Source organism: Salvelinus fontinalis, chromosome 11 (genome assembly GCF_029448725.1).
Source record: "Salvelinus fontinalis isolate EN_2023a chromosome 11, ASM2944872v1, whole genome shotgun sequence".
Lineage (NCBI taxonomy): Eukaryota > Metazoa > Chordata > Actinopteri > Salmoniformes > Salmonidae > Salvelinus > Salvelinus fontinalis.
Genome location: NC_074675.1, coordinates 57,475,722 through 57,499,118, shown reverse-complemented (window position 1 = coordinate 57,499,118; position 23,397 = coordinate 57,475,722). Strand labels below are relative to the sequence as shown.

General features: G+C 48.3%; 1 protein-coding gene across 1 annotated transcript in view; it reads right to left on the bottom strand.

Moving 5' to 3' along the window:
• The window catches only part of LOC129864762 (F-box/WD repeat-containing protein 7-like), a 126,722-nt gene that overhangs the window by 48,732 nt on the left and 54,593 nt on the right, over positions 1 to 23,397 (bottom strand). Inside the window, exons 9-11 of the mRNA XM_055937055.1 lie at positions 19,769 to 19,950; positions 17,743 to 17,968; positions 15,976 to 16,186 (exon numbers count right to left, since the gene is read on the bottom strand). Coding sequence (XP_055793030.1) covers positions 15,976 to 16,186; positions 17,743 to 17,968; positions 19,769 to 19,950 — 619 coding nt within the window. The remainder of the gene's footprint in view (positions 1 to 15,975; positions 16,187 to 17,742; positions 17,969 to 19,768; positions 19,951 to 23,397) is intronic.

The window sequence follows — 23,397 nt, the reverse complement described above, 5'->3', positions numbered from 1 at the left end:
TGGTTACTACTGACTGGTCCTAATGGAGACCTGGGTGGTTACTACTGACTGGTCCTAATGGAGACCTGGGTGGTTACTACTGACTGGTCCTAATAGAGACATGGGTGGTTACTGCTGACTGGTCCTAATGGAGACCTGGGTGGTTACTGCTGACTGGTCCTAATGAGGACCTGGGTGGTTACTACTGACTGGTCCTAATGGAGACCTGGGTGGTTACTGCTGACTGGTGCTAATGGAGACCTGGGTGGTTACTACTGACTGGTCCTAATGGAGACCTGGGTGGTTACTACTGACTGGTCCTAATGAGGACCTGGGTGGTTACTACTGACTGGTCCTAATGGAGACCTGGGTGGTTACTACTGACTGGTCCTAATGGAGACCTGGGTGGTTACTACTGACTGGTCCTAATGGAGACCTGGGTGGTTATTACTGACTGGTCCTAATGGAGACCTGGGTGGTTACTGCTGACTGGTCCTAATGAGGACCTGGGTGGTTACTACTGACTGGTCCTAATGGAGACCTGGGTGGTTACTGCTGACTGGTGCTAATGGAGACCTGGGTGGTTACTACTGACTGGTCCTAATGGAGACCTGGGTGGTTACTACTGACTGGTCCTAATGAGGACCTGGGTGGTTACTACTGACTGGTCCTAATGGAGACCTGGGTGGTTACTACTGACTGGTCCTAATGGAGACCTGGGTGGTTACAACTGACTGGTCCTAATGGAGACCTGGGTGGTTACTACTGACTGGTCCTAATGGAGACCTGGGTGGTTACTACTGACTGGTCCTTATAGAGACCTGGGTGGTTACTACTGACTGGTCCTAATGGAGAACTGGGTGGTTACTACTGACTGGTCCTTATAGAGACCTGGGTGGTTACTACTGACTGGTCCTAATGGAGACCTGGGTGGCTACTACTGACTGGTCCTAATGGAGACCTGGGTGGTTACTACTGACTGGTCCTAATGGAGACCTGGGTGGTTATTACTGACTGGTCCTAATGAGGACCTGGGTGGTTACTACTGACTGGTCCTAATGGAGACCTGGGTGGTTACTGCTGACTGGTCCTAATGGAGACCTGGGTGGTTACTACTGACTGGTCCTGATGAGGACCTGGGTGGTTACTACTGACTGGTCCTTATAGAGACCTGGGTGGTTCCTACTGACTGGTCCTAATGAGGACCTGGGTGGTTACTACTGACTGGTCCTAATGGAGACCTGGGTGGTTACTACTGACTGGTCCTAATGAGGACCTGGGTGGTTACTACTGACTGGTCCTTATAGAGACCTGAGTGGTTACTACTGACTGGTCCTTATAGAGACCTGAGTGGTTACTACTGACTGGTCCTTATAGAGACCTGGGTGGTTACTACTGACTGGTCCTAATGGAGACCTGGGTGGTTACTACTGACTGGTCCTAATGAGGACCTGGGTGGTTCCTACTGACTGGTCCTAATGGAGACCTGGGTGGTTACTACTGACTGGTCCTAATGAGGACCTGGGTGGTTACTACTGACTGGTCCTAATGAGGACCTGGGTGGTTACTACTGACTGGTCCTAATGAGGACCTGGGTGGTTACTACTGACTGGTCCTTATAGAGACCTGAGTGGTTCCTACTGACTGGTCCTAATGGAGACCTGGGTGGTTACTACTGACTGGTCCTAATGAGGACCTGGGTGGTTACTACTGACTGGTCCTAATGAGGACCTGGGTGGTTACTACTGACTGGTCCTAATGGAGACCTGGGTGGTTACTACTGACTGGTCCTTATAGAGACCTGGGTGGTTACTACTGACTGGTCCTTATAGAGACCTGGGTGGTTACTACTGACTGGTCCTAATGAGGACCTGGGTGGTTACTACTGACTGGTCCTAATGAGGACCTGGGTGGTTACTACTGACTGGTCCTAATAGAGACCTGGGTGGTTACTACTGACTGGTCCTTATAGAGACCTGGGTGGTTACTACTGACTGGTCCTAATAGAGACATGGGTGGTTATTACTGACTGGTGCTAATGGAGACCTGGGTGGTTACTACTGACTGGTCCTAATGGAGACCTGGGTGGTTACTACTGACTGGTCCTAATAGAGACCTGGGTGGTTACTGCTGACTGGTGCTAATGGAGACCTGGGTGGTTACTACTGACTGGTCCTAATGGAGACCTGGGTGGTTACTACTGACTGGTCCTAATGAGGACCTGGGTGGTTACTACTGACTGGTCCTAATGGAGACCTGGGTGGTTACTACTGACTGGTCCTAATGGAGACCTGGGTGGTTACTACTGACTGGTCCTAATGGAGACCTGGGTGGTTATTACTGACTGGTCCTAATGGAGACCTGGGTGGTTACTGCTGACTGGTCCTAATGAGGACCTGGGTGGTTACTACTGACTGGTCCTAATGGAGACCTGGGTGGTTACTGCTGACTGGTGCTAATGGAGACCTGGGTGGTTACTACTGACTGGTCCTAATGGAGACCTGGGTGGTTACTACTGACTGGTCCTAATGAGGACATGGGTGGTTACTACTGACTGGTCCTAATGAGGACCTGGGTGGTTACTACTGACTGGTCCTAATGGAGACCTGGGTGGTTACTACTGACTGGTCCTAATGAGGACCTGGGTGGTTCCTACTGACTGGTCCTAATGGAGACCTGGGTGGTTACTACTGACTGGTCCTAATGAGGACCTGGGTGGTTCCTACTGACTGGTCCTAATGGAGACCTGGGTGGTTACTACTGACTGGTCCTAATGAGGACCTGGGTGGTTACTACTGACTGGTCCTAATGAGGACCTGGGTGGTTACTACTGACTGGTCCTAATGAGGACCTGGGTGGTTACTACTGACTGGTCCTAATGAGGACCTGGGTGGTTACTACTGACTGGTCCTAATGGAGACCTGGGTGGTTACTACTGACTGGTCCTAATGGAGACCTGGGTGGTTACTACTGACTGGTCCTAATGAGGACCTGGGTGGTTACTACTGACTGGTCCTAATGGAGACCTGGGTGGTTACTACTGACTGGTCCTAATGGAGACCTGGGTGGTTACTACTGACTGGTCCTAATGGAGACCTGGGTGGTTACTACTGACTGGTCCTAATGGAGACCTGGGTGGTTACTACTGACTGGTCCTTATAGAGACCTGGGTGGTTACTACTGACTGGTCCTAATGGAGACCTGGGTGGTTACTACTGACTGGTCCTTATAGAGACCTGGGTGGTTCCTACTGACTGGTCCTAATGGAGACCTGGGTGGCTACTACTGACTGGTCCTAATGGAGACCTGGGTGGTTACTACTGACTGGTCCTAATGGAGACCTGGGTGGTTACTACTGACTGGTCCTAATGAGGACCTGGGTGGTTACTACTGACTGGTCCTAATGGAGACCTGGGTGGTTACTACTGACTGGTCCTAATGGAGACCTGGGTGGTTACTACTGACTGGTCCTGATGAGGACCTGGGTGGTTACTACTGACTGGTCCTTATAGAGACCTGGGTGGTTCCTACTGACTGGTCCTAATGAGGACCTGGGTGGTTACTACTGACTGGTCCTAATGGAGACCTGGGTGGTTACTACTGACTGGTCCTAATGAGGACCTGGGTGGTTACTACTGACTGGTCCTTATAGAGACCTGAGTGGTTACTACTGACTGGTCCTTATAGAGACCTGAGTGGTTACTACTGACTGGTCCTAATGGAGACCTGGGTGGTTACTACTGACTGGTCCTAATGAGGACCTGGGTGGTTACTACTGACTGGTCCTAATGAGGACCTGGGTGGTTACTACTGACTGGTCCTAATGGAAACCTGGGTGGTTACTACTGACTGGTCCTAATGGAGACCTGGGTGGTTACTACTGACTGGTCCTAATGGAGACCTGGGTGGTTACTACTGACTGGTCCTAATGAGGACATGGGTGGTTACTACTGACTGGTCCTAATGAGGACCTGGGTGGTTACTACTGACTGGTCCTAATGGAGACCTGGGTGGTTACTACTGACTGGTCCTAATGAGGACCTGGGTGGTTCCTACTGACTGGTCCTACTGGAGACCTGGGTGGTTACTACTGACTGGTCCTAATGAGGACCTGGGTGGTTACTACTGACTGGTCCTGATGAGGACCTGGGTGGTTACTACTGACTGGTCCTTATAGAGACCTGGAAGTTCCTACTGACTGGTCCTAATGGAGACCTGGGTGGTTACTACTGACTGGTCCTAATGAGGACCTGGGTGGTTACTACTGACTGGTCCTGATGAGGACCTGGGTGGTTACTACTGACTGGTCCTTATAGAGACCTGGGTGGTTCCTACTGACTGGTCCTAATGAGGACCTGGGTGGTTACTACTGACTGGTCCTAATGGAGACCTGGGTGGTTACTACTGACTGGTCCTAATGAGGACCTGGGTGGTTACTACTGACTGGTCCTTATAGAGACCTGAGTGGTTACTACTGACTGGTCCTAATGGAGACCTGGGTGGTTACTACTGACTGGTCCTAATGAGGACCTGGGTGGTTACTACTGACTGGTCCTAATGAGGACCTGGGTGGTTACTACTGACTGGTCCTAATGAGGACCTGGGTGGTTACTACTGACTGGTCCTAATGAGGACCTGGGTGGTTACTACTGACTGGTCCTTATAGAGACCTGGGTGGTTACTACTGACTGGTCCTAATGAGGACCTGGGTGGTTCCTACTGACTGGTCAAAATGAGGACCTGGGTGGTTACTACTGACTGGTCCTAATGGAGACCTGGGTGGTTACTACTGACTGGTCCTAATGGAAACCTGGGTGGTTACTACTGACTGGTCCTAATGAGGACCTGGGTGGTTACTACTGACTGGTCCTAATGAGGACCTGGGTGGTTACTACTGACTGGTCCTAATGAGGACCTGGGTGGTTACTACTGACTGGTCCTAATGAGGACCTGGGTGGTTACTACTGACTGGTCCTAATAGAGACCTGGGTGGTTACTACTGACTGGTCCTAATGAGGACCTGGGTGGTTCCTACTGACTGGTCAAAATGAGGACCTGGGTGGTTACTACTGACTGGTCCTAATGGAGACCTGGGTGGTTACTACTGACTGGTCCTAATGGAAACCTGGGTGGTTACTACTGACTGGTCCTAATGGAGACCTGGGTGGTTACTACTGACTGGTCCTAATGGAGACCTGGGTGGTTACTACTGACTGGTCCTAATGAGGACATGGGTGGTTACTACTGACTGGTCCTAATGAGGACCTGGGTGGTTACTACTGACTGGTCCTAATGGAGACCTGGGTGGTTACTACTGACTGGTCCTAATGGAGACCTGGGTGGTTACTACTGACTGGTCCTAATGAGGACATGGGTGGTTACTACTGACTGGTCCTAATGAGGACCTGGGTGGTTACTACTGACTGGTCCTAATGGAGACCTGGGTGGTTACTACTGACTGGTCCTAATGAGGACATGGGTGGTTACTACTGACTGGTCCTAATGAGGACCTGGGTGGTTACTACTGACTGGTCCTAATGGAGACCTGGGTGGTTACTACTGACTGGTCCTAATGAGGACCTGGGTGGTTCCTACTGACTTGTCCTAATGGAGACCTGGGTGGTTACTACTGACTGGTCCTAATGAGGACCTGGGTGGTTCCTACTGACTGGTCCTAATGGAGACCTGGGTGGTTACTACTGACTGGTCCTAATGAGGACCTGGGTGGTTACTACTGACTGGTCCTAATGAGGACCTGGGTGGTTACTACTGACTGGTCCTAATGAGGACCTGGGTGGTTACTACTGACTGGTCCTAATGAGGACCTGGGTGGTTACTACTGACTGGTCCTAATGGAGACCTGGGTGGTTACTACTGACTGGTCCTTATAGAGACCTGGGTGGTTACTACTGACTGGTCCTAATGAGGACCTGGGTGGTTACTACTGACTGGTCCTTATAGAGACCTGGGTGGTTACTACTGACTGGTCCTAATGGAGACCTGGGTGGTTACTACTGACTGGTCCTAATGGAGACCTGGGTGGTTACTACTGACTGGTCCTAATGGAGACCTGGGTGGTTACTACTGATTGGTCCTAATGAGGACCTGGGTGGTTACTACTGACTGGTCCTTATAGAGACCTGGGTGGTTCCTACTGACTGGTCCTTATAGAGACCTGGGTGGTTAATACTGACTGGTCCTAATGGAGACCTGGGTGGTTACTACTGACTGGTCCTTAAAGAGACCTGGGTGGTTCCTACTGACTGGTCCTAATAGAGACCTGGGTGGTTACTACTGACTGGTCCTAATGGAGACCTGGGTGGTTACTACTAACTGGTCCTTATAGAGACCTGGGTGGTTCCTACTGACTGGTCCTAATAGAGACCTGGGTGGTTCCTACTGACTGGTCCTAATGGAGACCTGGGTGGTTACTACTGACTGGTCCTTATAGAGACCTGGGTGGTTACTACTGACTGGTCCTAATGAGGACCTGGGTGGTTACTACTGACTGGTCCTAATGGAGACCTGGGTGGTTACTACTGACTGGTCCTTATAGAGACCTGGGTGGTTACTACTGACTGGTCCTTATAGAGACCTGGGTGGTTACTACTGACTGGTCCTTATAGAGACCTGGGTGGTTACTACTGACTGGTCCTAATAGAGACCTGGGTGGTTACTACTGACTGGTCCTAATGAGGACCTGGGTGGTTCCTACTGACTGGTCAAAATGAGGACCTGGGTGGTTACTACTGACTGGTCCTAATGGAGACCTGGGTGGTTACTACTGACTGGTCCTAATGGAAACCTGGGTGGTTACTACTGACTGGTCCTAATGGAGACCTGGGTGGTTACTACTGACTGGTCCTAATGGAGACCTGGGTGGTTACTACTGACTGGTCCTAATGAGGACATGGGTGGTTACTACTGACTGGTCCTAATGAGGACCTGGGTGGTTACTACTGACTGGTCCTAATGGAGACCTGGGTGGTTACTACTGACTGGTCCTAATGGAGACCTGGGTGGTTCCTACTGACTGGTCCTAATGGAGACCTGGGTGGTTCCTACTGACTGGTCCTAATGGAGACCTGGGTGGTTACTACTGACTGGTCCTAATGAGGACCTGGGTGGTTACTACTGACTGGTCCTAATGGAGACCTGGGTGGTTACTACTGACTGGTCCTTATAGAGACCTGGGTGGTTACTACTGACTGGTCCTAATGAGGACCTGGGTGGTTACTACTGACTGGTCCTTATAGAGACCTGGGTGGTTACTACTGACTGGTCCTAATGGAGACCTGGGTGGTTACTACTGACTGGTCCCGAATGGAGACCTGGGTGGTTACTACTGACTGGTCCTAATGGAGACCTGGGTGGTTACTACTGACTGGTCCTAATGAGGACCTGGGTGGTTCCTACTGACTGGTCCTTATAGAGACCTGGGTGGTTAATACTGACTGGTCCTAATGGAGACCTGGGTGGTTACTACTGACTGGTCCTTATAGAGACCTGGGTGGTTACTACTGACTGGTCCTAATAGAGACCTGGGTGGTTACTACTGACTGGTCCTTATAGAGACCTGGGTGGTTCCTACTGACTGGTCCTAATAGAGACCTGGGTGGTTACTACTGACTGGTCCTAATGGAGACCTGGGTGGTTACTACTAACTGGTCCTTATAGAGACCTGGGTGGTTCCTACTGACTGGTCCTAATAGAGACCTGGGTGGTTACTACTGACTGGTCCTAATGGAGACCTGGGTGGTTACTACTGACTGGTCCTTATAGAGACCTGGGTGGTTACTACTGACTGGTCCTAATGAGGACCTGGGTGGTTACTACTGACTGGTCCTAATGGAGACCTGGGTGGTTACTACTGACTGGTCCTAATGGAGACCTGGGTGGTTACTACTGACTGGTCCTTATAGAGACCTGGGTGGTTACTACTGACTGGTCCTAATGAGGACCTGGGTGGTTACTACTGACTGGTCCTGATGAGGACCTGGGTGGTTACTACTGACTGGTCCTTATAGAGACCTGGGTGGTTACTACTGACTGGTCCTAATAGAGACCTGGGTGGTTACTACTGACTGGTCCTTATAGAGACCTGGGTGGTTACTACTGACTGGTCCTAATAGAGACCTGGGTGGTTACTACTGACTGGTCCTAATGAGGACCTGGGTGGTTACTACTGACTGGTCCTGATGAGGACCTGGGTGGTTACTACTGACTGGTCCTTATAGAGACCTGGGTGGTTACTACTGACTGGTCCTAATAGAGACCTGGGTGGTTCATCTCCTCCACTGTTACAATGAGAACTACCCCCCTCATCTCCTCCACTGTTACAATGAGAACTACCCCCCCCCCTCATCTCCACCACTGTTACAATGAGAACTACCCCCCTCATCTCCTCCACTGTTACAATGAGAACTACCCCCCTCATCTCCTCCACTGTTACAATGAGAACTACCCCCCCTCATCTCCTCCACTGTTACAATGAGAACTACCCCCCCCTCATCTCCTCCACTGTTACAATGAGAACTACCCCCCCCTCATCTCCTCCACTGTTACAATGAGAACTACCCCCCTCATCTCCTCCACTGTTACAATGAGAACTACCCCCCCCTCATCTCCTCCACTGTTACAATGAGAACTACCCCCCTCATCTCCTCCACTGTTACAATGAGAACTACCCCCCCCCTCATCTCCTCCACTGTTACAATGAGAACTACCCCCCCCCTCATCTCCTCCACTGTTACAATGAGAACTACCCCCCTCATCTCCTCCACTGTTACAATGAGAACTACCCCCCCCCCTCATCTCCTCCACTGTTACAATGAGAACTACCCCCCCTCATCTCCTCCACTGTTACAATGAGAACTACCCCCCCTCATCTCCTCCACTGTTACAATGAGAACTACCCCCCCCCTCATCTCCTCCACTGTTACAATGAGAACTACCCCCCTCATCTCCTCCACTGTTACAATGAGAACTACCCCCCCTCATCTCCTCCACTGTTACAATGAGAACTACCCCCCCTCATCTCCTCCACTGTTACAATGAGAACTACCCCCCCTCATCTCCTCCACTGTTACAATGAGAACTACCCCCCCTCATCTCCTCCACTGTTACAATGAGAACTACCCCCCCTCATCTCCTCCACTGTTACAATGAGAACTACCCCCCTCATCTCCTCCACTGTTACAATGAGAACTACCCCCCTCATCTCCTCCACTGTTACAATGAGAACTACCCCCCTCATCTCCTCCACTGTTACAATGAGAACTACCCCCCTCATCTCCTCCACTGTTACAATGAGAACTACCCCCCTCATCTCCTCCACTGTTACAATGAGAACTACCCCCCTCATCTCCTCCACTGTTACAATGAGAACTACCCCCCTCATCTCCTCCACTGTTACAATGAGAACTACCCCCCTCATCTCCTCCACTGTTACAATGAGAACTACCCCCCTCATCTCCTCCACTGTTACAATGAGAACTACCCCCCTCATCTCCTCCACTGTTACAATGAGAACTACCCCCCCCTCATCTCCTCCACTGTTACAATGAGAACTACCCCCCCCTCATCTCCTCCACTGTTACAATGATAACTACCCCCCCTCATCTCCTCCACTGTTACAATGAGAACTACCCCCCCCCTCATCTCCTCCACTGTAACAATGAGAACTACCCCCCCCTCATCTCCTCCACTGTTACAATGAGAACTACCCCCCCCCCTCATCTCCTCCACTGTTACAATGAGAACTACCCCCCCTCATCTCCTCCACTGTTACAATGAGAACTACCCCCCTCATCTCCTCCACTGTTACAATGAGAACTACCCCCCCCCCTCATCTCCTCCACTGTTACAATGGGAACTACCCCCCCCCCCTCATCTCCTCCACTGTTACAATGAGAACTACCCCCCTCAACCCCCCCATTGTTCCTAATGAGACCTTCAACCCTCAACCCCCCCATTGTTAATTATGAGACCCTCAACCCCCCCATTGTTCCTAATGAGACCTTCAACCTCCCCATTGTTACTAATGAGACCCTCAACCCCCCCATTGTTACTAATGAGACCCTCAACCCCCCATTGTTACTAATGAGACCCTCAACCCCCCCATTGTTACTAGAGACCTTCAACCCCCCCATTGTTACTGAGACCCTCAACCCCCCCATTGTTACTAATGAGACCTTCAACCCCCCCCATTGTTACTAATGAGACCTTCAACCCCCCCATTGTTACTAATGAGACCCCATTGTTACTAATGAGACCCTCAACCCCCCCATTGTTACTAATGAGACCCTCATCCCCCCCATTGTTACTAATGAGACCCTCAACCCCCCCATTGTTACTAATGAGACCCCATTGTTACTAATGAGACCCTCAACCCCCCCATTGTTTCTAATGAGACCCTCAACCCCCCCATTGTTACTAATGAGACCCTCATCCCCCCCATTGTTACTAATGAGACCCTCAACCCCCCCATAGTTACTAAAGAGACCCTCACCCCCCCCCCCATTGTTACTAATGAGACCCTCAACCCCCCCCCCCCCTCCATATTGTTACTAATGAGACCTTCAACCCCCCCCCATTGTTACTAATGAGACCTTCAACCCCCCCATTGTTACTAATGAGACCTTCAACCCCCCCATTGTTACTAATGAGACCCTCATCTCCCCCATTGTTACTAATGAGACCTTCAACCCCCCCATTGTTACTAATGAGACCTTCAACCCCCCCATTGTTACTAATGAGACCCTCAACCCCCCCCCCATTGTTACTAATGAGACCTTCAACCCCCCCATTGTTACTAATGAGACCCTCAACCCCCCTATTGTTACTAATGACACCCTCATCTCCCCCATTGTTACTAATGAGACCTTCAACCCCCCCATTGTTACTAATGAGACCCTCAACCCCCCATTGTTACTAATGAGACCCTCAACCCCCCCATTGTTACTAATGAGACCTTCAACCCCCTCCATTGTTACTAATGAGACCCTCATCTCCCCCATTGTTACTAATGAGACCCTCAACCCCCCCATTGTTACTAATGAGACCTTCAACCCCCCCATTGTTACTAATGAGACCCTCAACCCACCCATTGTTACTAATGAGACCCTCAACCCCCCCATTGTTACTAATGAGACCCTCAACCCACCCATTGTTACTAATGAGACCCTCAACCCACCCATTGTTACTAATGAGACCTTCAACCCCCCCATTGTTACTAATGAGACCCTCAACCCCCCCATTGTTACTAATGAGACCCTCAACCCCCCCATTGTTACTAATGAGACCCTCAACCCCCCCATTGTTACTAATGAGACCCTCAACCCCCCCATTGTTACTAATGAGACCCTCAACCCCCCAATTGTTACTAATGAGCCCCCCCATTGTTACTAATGAGACCTTCAACCCCCCCCATTGTTACTAATGAAACCCTCAACCCCCCCATTGTTACTAATGAGACCCCATTGTTACTAATGAGACCCTCAACCCCCCCATTGTTACTAATGAGACCCTCAACCCCCCCAATTGTTACTAATCAGACCCTCAACCCCCCCATTGTTACTAATGAGACCCTCAACCCCCCCATTGTTACTAATGAGACCCTCAACCCCCCCATTGTTACTAATGAGACCCTCAACCCCCCCATTGTTACTAATGAGACCCTCAACCCCCCCCATTGTTACTAATGAGACCCTCAACCCCCCCCATTGTTACTTATGAGACCCTCAACCCCCCCATTGTTACTAATGAGACCCTCAACCCCCCCATTGTTACTAATGAGACCCTCAACCCCCCCATTGTTACTAATGAGACCCTCAACCCCCCCCCCCCCCCATTGTTACTAATGAGACCCTCAACCCCCCCCCCCCCATTGTTACTAATGAGACCCTCAACCCCCCCATTGTTACTAATGAGACCCTCAACCCCCCCCCATTGTTACTAATGAGACTCTCAACCCCCCCATTGTTACTAATGAGACCCTCAACCCCCCCCCAATGTTACTAATGAGACCCTCAACCCCCCCCATTGTTACTAATGAGACCCTCAACCCCCCCATTGTTACTAATGAGACCCTCAACCCCCCCCCATTGTTACTAATGAGACCCTCAACCCCCCCCATTGTTACTAATGAGACCCTCAACCCCCCCCATTGTTACTAATGAGACCCTCAACCCCCCCCATTGTTACTAATGAGACCCTCAACCCCCCCATTGTTACTAATGAGACCCTCAACCCCCCCATTGTTACTAATGAGACCCTCAACCCCCCCATTGTTACTAATGAGACCCCCCCCCCCATTGTTACTAATGAGACCCTCAACCCCCCCCCCCATTGTTACTAATGAGACCCTCAAACCCCCCCCCATTGTTACTAATGAGACCCTCAACCCCCCCCATTGTTACTAATGAGACCCTCAACCCCCCCCCCCATTGTTACTAATGAGACCCTCAACCCCCCCCCCATTGTTACTAATGAGACCCTCAACCCCCCCATTGTTACTAATGAGACCCTCAACCCCCCCCATTGTTACTAATGAGACCCTCAACCCCCCCATTGTTACTAATGAGACCCTCAACCCCCCCATTGTTACTAATGAGACCCTCAACCCCCCCCCCATTGTTACTAATGAGACCCTCAACCCCCCCCCCCATTGTTACTAATGAGACCCTCAACCCCCCCCCCATTGTTCTTTGTCCTGATATCCTGACAGTCTATACTTCAATGTGTGTAGACTACATGACCAAAAGTGTGTGGACACCTGTTCGTCGAACATCTGCTGTAACAGCCTCCACTCTTCTAGGAAGGCTTACCACTAGATGTTGGAACATTGCTTCTATAACAGCCTCCACTCTTCTGGGAAGGCTTTCCACTAGATGTTGGAACATTGCTGCTATAACAGCCTCCACTCTTCTGGGAAGGCTTTCCACTAGGATGTTGGAACATTGCTGCTATAACAGCCTCCACTCTTCTGGGAAAGCTTTCCACTAGGATGTTGGAACATTGCTGCTATAACAGCCTCCACTCTTCTGGGAAGGCTTTCCACTAGGATGTTGGAACATTGCTGCTATAACAGCCTCCACTCTTCTGGGAAGGCTTTCTACTAGATGATGGAACATTGCTGCTATAACAGCCTCCACTCTTCTGGGAAGGCTTTCCACTAGATGTTGGAACATTGCTGCTATAACAGCCTCCACTCTTCTGGGAAGGTTTTCCACTAGATGTTGGAACATTGCTGCTATAACAGCCTCCACTCTTCTGGGAAGGCTTTCCACTAGATGTTGGAACATTGCTGCTGTAACAGCCTCCACTCTTCTGGGAAGGCATTCCACTAGATGTTGGAACATTGCTGCTATAACAGCCTCCACTCTTCTGGGAAGGCTTTCCACTAGATGTTGGAATATTGCTGCTGTAACAGCCTCCACTCTTCTGGGAAGGTTTTCCACTAGATGTTGGAACATTGCTGCTATAACAGCCTCCACTCTTCTGGGAAGGCTTTCCACTAGATGTTGGAACATTGCTGCTGTAACAGCCTCCACTCTTCTGGGAAGGTTTTCCACTAGATGTTGGAACATTGCTGCTATAACAGCCTCCACTCTTCTGGGAAGGCTTTCCACTAGATGTTGGAACATTGCTGCTATAACAGCCTCCACTCTTCTGGGAAGGCTTTCCACTAGATGTTGGAACATTGCTGCTGTAACAGCCTCCACTCTTCTGGGAAGGCTTTCCACTAGATGTTGGAACATTGCTGCTGTAACAGCCTCCACTCTTCTGGGAAGGCTTTCCACTAGATGTTGGAACATTGCTGCTGTAACAGCCTCCACTCTTCTGGGAAGGCTTTCCACTAGATGTTGGAACATTGCTGCTATAACAGCCTCCACTCTTCTGGGAAGGCTTTCCACTAGATGTTGGAACATTGCTGCTGTAACAGCCTCCACTCTTCTGGGAAGGCTTTCCACTAGATGTTGGAACATTGCTGCTATAACAGCCTCCACTCTTCTGGGAAGGCTTTCCACTAGATGTTGGAATATTGCTGCTGTAACAGCCTCCACTCTTCTGGGAAGGTTTTCCACTAGATGTTGGAACATTGCTGCTATAACAGCCTCCACTCTTCTGGGAAGGCTTTCCACTAGATGTTGGAACATTGCTGCTGTAACAGCCTCCACTCTTCTGGGAAGGTTTTCCACTAGATGTTGGAACATTGCTGCTATAACAGCCTCCACTCTTCTGGGAAGGCTTTCCACTAGATGTTGGAACATTGCTGCTATAACAGCCTCCACTCTTCTGGGAAGGCTTTCCACTAGATGTTGGAACATTGCTGCTGTAACAGCCTCCACTCTTCTGGGAAGGCTTTCCACTAGATGTTGGAACATTGCTGCTGTAACAGCCTCCACTCTTCTGGGAAGGCTTTCCACTAGATGTTGGAACATTGCTGCTGTAACAGCCTCCACTCTTCTGGGAAGGCTTTCCACTAGATGTTGGAACATTACTGCGGGGACTTGCTTCCATTCAGCAACAAGAGCATTAGTGAGGTCAGGCACTGATGTTGGGCGATTAGGCCTGGCTCACAGTCGGCGTTCCAATTCATCCCAAAGGTGTTCGATGGGGTTGAGGTCAGGGCTCTGTGCAGTCCAGTCAAGTTCTTCCACACCGATTTCGACAAAACCACTTCCTCAAACGGTTGCCACAAAGTTAGAAACACAGAATCGTCTAGAATGTCATTGTATGCTGTAGCATGAACATTTTCCTTCACTGGAACTAAGCGGCCCGAACCATGAAAAACAGTTCCAGACCATTATTCCTCCTCCACCAAACTTTACAGTTGACACTATGCATTGGGTCAGGTTGCGTTCTCCTGGCATCCGACAAACCCAGATTTGTCCGTCGAACTGCCAGATGGTGAAGCGTGATTCATCACTCCAGAGAACGTGTTTCCACTGCTCCAGAGTCCAATGGCGGCGAGCTTTACACCACTCCAGCCGATGCTTGGCATTGAGCGTGGTGATCTTAGGCTTGTGTGCGGCTGCTTGGCCATGGAAACCCATTTCCTGAAGCTCCCGACGAACAGTTCTTGTGCTGACGTTGCTTCTAGAGGCAGTTTGGAACTCGGTAGTGAGTGTTGCAACCGAGGACAGACGATTTCTACACGCTACGCACTTCAGCACTCGGCGGTCCTGTTCTGTGAGCTTGTGTGGCCTACCACTTCGCAGCTGAGCCGTTGTTGATCCTAGACGTTTCCACTTCACAATAACAGCACTTACAGTTGACCGGGACAGCTCTAGCGGGTCAAAACATTTGACGAACTGACTTGTTAGAAATGCGGCATCCTATGACAGTGCCACGTTGAAAGTCACTGAGCTCTTCAGTAAGGGCCATTCTACTGACAATGTTTGTCTATGGAGATTGCATGGCTGTGTGCTTGATTTTATACACCTGTCAGCAACGGGTGTGGCTGAAAATAGCAGAATCCACTATTTTGAAGGGGTGTCCACATACTTTTGTGCATACTGTGTGTATAACCTCACCTTGTAGTGTGTGGAGACACTGTCCAGTCAGTATATCCCAGACCCTGACCGTCGAGTCAGCGTCCTCTCCCTCCCCCCTCCTCCCCTCCCCTCCCCCCCTGTATAACCTCACCTTGTAGTGTGTGGAGACACTGTCCAGTCCGTATATCCCAGACCCTGACCGTCGAGTCAGCGTCCTCTCCCCCCTCCTCTCCTCTCCCTCCCCCCTCCCCTCCCCCCCTGTATAACCTCACCTTGTAGTGTGTGGAGACACTGTCCAGTCAGTATATCCCAGACCCTGACCGTCGAGTCAGCGTCCTCTCCCTCCCCCCTCCTCCCCTCCCCTCCCCCCCTGTATAACCTCACCTTGTAGTGTGTGGAGACACTGTCCAGTCAGTATATCCCAGACCCTGACCGTCGAGTCAGCGTCCTCTCCCTCCCCCCTCCTCCCCTCCCCTCCCCCCCTGTATAACCTCACCTTGTAGTGTGTGGAGACACTGTCCAGTCAGTATATCCCAGACCCTGACAGTCGAGTCAGCGTTGCCAGACACCAGAATGTTGTTCTTCAGTTCCATACCGCTGGTCAGCGATTGGTGGCCGGTCAGCGTGTGGACACACGCCCCCGTCACTACGTCCCATACTCTGATGGAGGTGTCCAGAGATCCACTGACCACGTAGGCACCGTCAAACTGGACGAGGACGGAGGAGGACTAGGGTTAATGTCAGGAGCACCAAATTCACATTGAAGTGAAACACAAGAACAATGGTATGGACACAGCGTGTGTTTTAACTACGGAAGGGACGGCTTTATTTACCCAGAAGAAGAGATAGACCGGGCGATTGCAGGAAGACAGGAGTGTGTGGGTGTGTTCTAACCAGGGGGTAGAACCAAAAATCGAAAAATAATTTTCATAGGAACAGAAACCGAACCAGGAACGACAGTGATCTTTAGTGTTCCGGAACAGAACCTATATTTTCAAATCTAAAGCACCCGTTAATTATGTTATTTTCTGTTCCAACGATATTCCTAACATCTAGTTTTGATGCCAGTAGTAGCCTAAACACATTCCAATTCACGTCATGATGTTCAGCGCTTCGAGTAAAGGCCCTTCGTTGTCCACCGCTCTCTCTCTCCATGTGTCTTAAACTTTATTTAACTAGGCAAGTCAGTTAAGAACAAATTCGTATTTACAACGACGGCCGACCCCAGCCAAACCCGGACTCCCAATCACGGCCGGTTGTGATACAGCCTGGATTCGAACCAGGGTGTCTGTAGTGACGCCTCTAGTACTGAGATGCAGTGCCTTAGCGTGGCATCTCCTAACCCATCTCATGAAAACAACCAGCAAAACAATGTTGATTTCACAAGTCAAACAATTAATGAAAAGCAACTACATGAACCGGTTCAGAACCTTTTTGGGTTGGAACCGGTTCAGAACCATTTTGGGTTGGAACCGGTTCAGAACCATTTTGGGTTGGAACCGGTTCAGAACCTTTTTGGGTTGGAACCGGTTCAGAACCATTTTGGGTTGGAACCGGTTCAGAACCTTTTTGGGTTGGAACCGGTTCAGAACCATTTTGGGTTGGAACCGGTTCAGAACCTTTTTGGGTTGGAACCGGTTCAGAACCATTTTGGGTTGGAACCGGTTCAGAACCATTTTGGGTTGGAACCGGTTCAGAACCATTTTGGGTTGGAACCGGTTCAGAACCATTTTGGGTTGGAACCGGTTCAGAACCATTTTGGGTTGGAACCGGTTCAGAACCTTTTTGGGTTGGAACCGGTTCAGAACCTTTTTGGGTTGGAACCGGTTCAGAACCTTTTTGGGTTGGAACCGGTTCAGAACCTTTTGGGTTGGAACCGGTTCAGAACCTTTTTGGGTTGGAACCGGTTCAGAACCTTTTTGGTTGGAACCGGTTCAGAACCTTTTTGGTTGGGACCTGTTCAGAACCTTTTTGGTTGGGACCGGTTCAGAACCTTTTTGGTTGGAACCGGTTCAGAACCTTTTTGGTTGGAACCGGTTCAGAACCTTTTTGGTTGGAACCGGTTCAGAACCTTTTTGGTTGGAACCGGTTCAGAAGTTTATAATTCTGGTCGGAACACTGGAACGGGGTTCTGTTTCAGAACGGAAAACAGACGGTTCCGCCCACTACCTGTCTGTTTCAGGGTGTGTGTGTGTGTGTGTGTGTGTGTGTGTGTGTGTGTGTGTGTGTGTGTGTGTGTGTGTGTGTGTGTGTGTATTCCTACCTGTAGTGAATAGACTCTGTTAGTGTGTCCCTGCAGTGTGTGTAGACAGGTCTCTGTCTCAGGGTCCCAGACTTTAACCATGAAGTCATATCCTCCGCTGACCACCCTGCGCCCGTCATACTGGACGCACCGCACCGCCGCCACATGACCCGTCAGGACGTGGAGACACTCGCCAGAATCTATGTCCCACAGACGCAACGTAGCGTCACGGCTACCGCTCACAACCCTGGGGAGAGAGGAACGAGGAGGATGGGGGAGAGAGAGGAACGAGGAGGAGGGGGGAGAGAGAGGAACGAGGAGGAGGGGGGAGAGAGAGGAACGAGGAGGAGGGGGGAGAGAGAGGAACGAGGAGGAGGGGGGAGAGAGAGGAACGAGGAGGGGGGAGAGAGAGGAACGAGGAGGAGGGGGGAGAGAGAGGGAGGGAGAGTTATAGATATTATAATCCACAAAACACAGACATGAGGACAGACAGAGGCATGAGGACAGACAGAGGCATGAGGACAGATAGAGGCATGAGGACAGACAGAGGCATGAGGACAGATAGAGGCATGAGGACAGACAGAGCCATGAGGACAGACAGAGGCATGAGGACAGACAGAGGCATGAGGACAGACAGAGCCATGAGGACAGACAGAGCCATGAGGACAGACAGAGGCATGAGGACAGACAGAGGCATGAGGACAGACAGAGGCATGAGGACAGACAGAGGCATGAGGACAGACAGAGCCATGAGGACAGACAGAGCCATGAGGACAGACAGAGCCATGAGGACAGACAGAGGCATGAGGACAGACAGAGGCATGAGGACAGACAGAGGCATGAGGACAGACAGAGGCATGAGGACAGACCGCCATTAGTCGACCGGTTGATTGTTTTAGTCGAGCAGTGAAAAATATATATATAACATATATACACACATTGAGAAGGAAAGAAATTCCACAAATTAAACAAGGCACACCTGTTAATTGAAATGGATTCCAGGTGACTACCTCATGAAGCTGGTTGAGAGAATGTTTCCAGTTCACTAGCACCAGCTTCAGACTGACCCAGTTGATACAATGTTTCAGTTCGTAGCAGACAGGCCATGTGTAGCCAATGTGATTTATAGGAGATTTATTTTTATCAGGATATTTTCTACCTGCAGGTTGCAATGTTTTTATTTGTTGGCTTTATGTAGGATATTTTTTACATAGTTGGCCAATGGCAATAGAAGTTAATTTTTAGGTTTGTGTCATTTTAATTAAGATATGATTTTGATTAAATCACACATCAATGATTTTGAGATACGAAGACCTTACTATAAATTAAATTAAACCGTTTCACGAAAATGTTTATATGAAAACCATAACTGGCACGCAGACCGGTAGAAATGGTCAGATAAATTGACATTCCACATGAGAAACGTTGCCGACTCCTCGTGTCGTCGACTCCTCGTGTCGTCGACTCCTCGTGTCGTCGACTCCTCGTGTCGTCGACTCCTCGTGTCGTCGACTCCTCGTGTCGTCGACTCCTCGTGTCGTCGACTCCTCGTGTCGTCGACTCCTCGTGTCGTCGACTCCTCGTGTCGTCGACTCCTCGTGTCGTCGACTCCTCGTGTCGTCGACTCCTCGTGTCGTCGACTCCTCGTGTCGTCGACTCCTCGTCAACTTCAGGAGGTTAAAGGCAGAACCCGTGAAAGCCAGTAGGAGCAGGACGGTCAGATTAAGTTTTTTTATTTTGGTTATCTAGATCTCTCGCTCCCTCTTGAGGCATTTGTCTCATTTCATCAAATAGTGCGCTTAAAGCATCAGACAAGCTCAATGCATATAGTTGATTTAATTAAAACACATAGGCTGTGTCTATATATGGAAAAACACACATTCAAACAATTGACTTTCGGTCTACCAATAATTTTTTGGTGTGTCAGGGACAGCCCTAATGATGATAGACTGAGACATGGTGGACGTGAGTTGGTCACGTGAGATAGAGAGAATGTATGCATATGTACATGAGTGTAGAGCTTGATTGTGTGTGTTGGTTAACTCACTGTTTGTCATGCAGGTGTATACAGCGTACAGTAGAGGTGTGTCCGTACAGGGTGTGGACACACTCTCCGCTCTCCGCGTCCCAAACCTTCAGAGTCCTGTCTGTCGACCCACTGATAACGATGTTACCACTCATCTGACTGGACCACACGCCTCCTGTATGGCCTACTAATGTACGCAGACACTGGAGGAGGAGAGAGGGAGAGGGAGGGGGGAGAGAGAGAGGGATAGAGGGAGGAGGGGGAGAGAGAGGGAGGGGGAGAGAGAGAGGGGAGAGAGAGAGAGAGGGGGAGGGGAGGAGAGAGAGGGAGGGGAGAGGTGGAGAAAGAGAGGGAGGGGAGAGGTGGAGAAAGAGAGGGAGGGGAGAGGTGGAGAAAGAGAGGGAGGGGAGAGGTGGAGAGAGAGAGGGAGAGGAGAGGTGGAGAAAGAGAGGGAGGGGAGAGGTGGAGAGAGAGAGGGAGGGGAGAGGTGGAGAGAGAGGGGGAGGGGAGAGGTGGAGAGAGAGGGGGAGAGAGAGGGGGGGGAGAGAGAGAGAGGGTGGGGGGAATTAATAAATGTTTAACAGTACATAGTTTAAAGGCTTCCCTTTCTCTCCTTCAGATGGGCATTAAGAAGTGGGAGGAGTAGGAACTGTAATCAATATGCTGAAGGACACATGTTGCCAAAGCAAAATGATACACATTCAGAAATATGAAAACAGTCACAAAGAATATAGTAGATATAATACAAATACAAATATATTTATACAGTACCAGTCAAAAGTTCAGACACCTACTCATTCAAGGTTCTTTATTTTTACTTTTACTTTACTTTTACTTTTTACTTTCTAAAATTGTCGAATAATAGTGAAGACATCAACACTATGAAATAACACATATGGAATCACGTAGTAACCAAAAAAGTGTTAAACAAATCAAAATAGATTTATTTTTGAGATTCTTCCAAGTAGCCACCCTTTGCCTTGATGACAGCTTTGCACACTCTTGGCATTATCTCAACCAGCGTCATGAGGTAGTCACCTGGAATTCATTTCAATTAAAAAAAAAAATTCGTCTTAATGCGTTTGAGCCAATCAGTTGCATTGTGACAAGGTAGTGGTGGTATACAGAAGACAGCCCTATGTGGTAAAAGACCAAGTCCACATTATGGCAAGAACAGCTCAAATAAGCAAAGAGAAACAACAGTCCATCATTACTTTAAGACATGAAGGTCAGTCAATACGGAACATTTCAAGAACGTTGAAAGTTTCTTCAAGTTCAGTCGCAAAAACCATCAAGCGTTATGATGAAACTGTCTCTCATGAGGACTGCCACAGGAAAGGAAGACCCAGAGTTACCTCTGCTGCAAAGGATAAGTTCATTAGAGTTACCAGCCTCAGAAATTGCAGCCCAAATAAATGCTTCACAGAGTTCAAGTAACAGACACATTTCAACCAACTGTTCAGAGGAAACAGTGTGAATCAGACCTTCATGGTCGAATTGCTGCAAAGAAACCACCACTAAAGGACACCAATAAGAAGAGACTTGCTTGGGCCAAGAAACACGAGCAATGGACATTAGACAGGTGGAAATCTGTCCTTTGGTCTGATTAGTCAAAATGTGCTATTTTTGGTTCCAACCTCCGTGTCTTTGTGAGACGCAGAGTAGGTGAATGGATGCTCTCTGCATGTGTGGTTCCCACCGTGAAGCATGGAGGAGGAGGTGTGATGGTGTGGGGGTGCTTTGCTGGTGACACTGTCAGTGATTTATTTAGAAGTCAAGGCACACTTAACCAGCATGACTGCCACAGCATTCTGCAGTGATACGCCATCCCATCTGGTTTGCGCTTAGTGGCACTATCATTTGTTTTACAACAGGACAATGACCCAACACACCTCCAGGCTGTCATGAGGACCGCCACAGGAAAGGAAGACCCAGAGTTACCTCTGCTGCAGAGGATAAGTTCATTAGAGTTACCAACCTCAGAAATTGCAGCCCAAATAAATGCTTCAGAGTTCAAATAACAGACACATTTCAACCAACTGTTCAGAGGAAACTGTGTGATTCAGGCCTTCATGGTGGAAGTACACGTGGCAATAGAACCTACAAAGTTTGATGAGGCATTTTGTTAGTTACCTGCAATAGACCTAGAGGTATGAGTGAAGCAATTTTAACCAAATTAAATTATCTGTTGGGTTTTCCAGCTTTCAAAATGTGTCCTTGAGCACGAGCACAATCATTGAGTTTACTTGATAGCTACCTACACAAATAGCTAGCTAGAACAAAGTGTTAATAAGATACAAATTCATTAAAACGATTTAAAAGCAATACCAAAAAAAAAGAAGTTAAATGCTGATTTAAGTTGCTCTGGATAACAGCGTCTGCTAAATGACTAACATGTAAACGTAGAAGACGGTTGTCATTAGCATCATGCTAACGACAACACAAAGTGGTAGATGTGCGCACCACAGAAAGACAGAGGCATTCTCATGGAAGAAGTAGCCGGCTGAAAATGAGGCTGTGGCCGGTAGTCGACGGCCAGCGCTTAAAGAAAACTCTGCGTTTTATCTGTAGATTATAGTAGGTATTATAGTATATAAACTGTGTGTGTTTAATCTGTAGATTATAGTTAATAAACTGTGTGTTTAATCTGTAGATTATAGTAGGTATTATAGTATATAAACTGTGTGTGTTTAATCTGTAGATTATAGTATATAAACTGTGTGTGTTTAATCTGTAGATTATAGTATATAAACTGTGTGTTTAATCTGTAGATTATAGTAGGTATTATAGTATATAAACTGTGTGTGTTTAATCTGTAGATTATAGTATATAAACTGTGTGTTTTATCTGTAGATTATAGTATATAAACTGTGTGTTTAATCTGTAGATTACAGTAGGTATTATAGTATATAAACTGTGTGTTTAATCTGTAGATTATAGTAGGTATTATAGTATATAAACTGTGTGTGTTTAATCTGTAGATTATAGTATATAAACTGTGTGTGTTTAATCTGTAGATTATAGTAGGTACTATAGTATATAAACTGTGTGTTTAATCTGTAGATTATAGTAGGTATTATAGTATATAAACTGTGTGTTTAATCTGTAGATTATAGTAGGTATTATAGTATATAAACTGTGTGTGTTTAATCTGTAGATTATAGTAGGTACTATAGTATATAAACTGTGTGTTTAATCTGTAGATTATAGTAGGTACTATAGTATATAAACTGTGTTTAATCTGTAGATTATAGTAGGTATTATAGTATATAAACTGTGTGTTTAATCTGTAGATTATAGTAGGTATTATAGTATATAAACTGTGTGTGTTTAATCTGTAGATTATAGTATATAAACTGTGTGTGTTTAATCTGTAGATTATAGTAGGTACTATAGTATATAAACTGTGTGTTTAATCTGTAGATTATAGTATATAAACTGTGTTTAATCTGTAGATTATAGTAGGTATTATAGTATATAAACTGTGTGTGTTTTATCTGTAGATTATAGTAGGTATTATAGTATATAAACTGTGTGTTTAATCTGTAGATTATAGTAGGTATTATAGTATATAAACTGTGTGTGTTTAATCTGTAGATTATAGTAGGTATTATAGTATATAAACTGTGTGTGTTTAATCTGTAGATTAT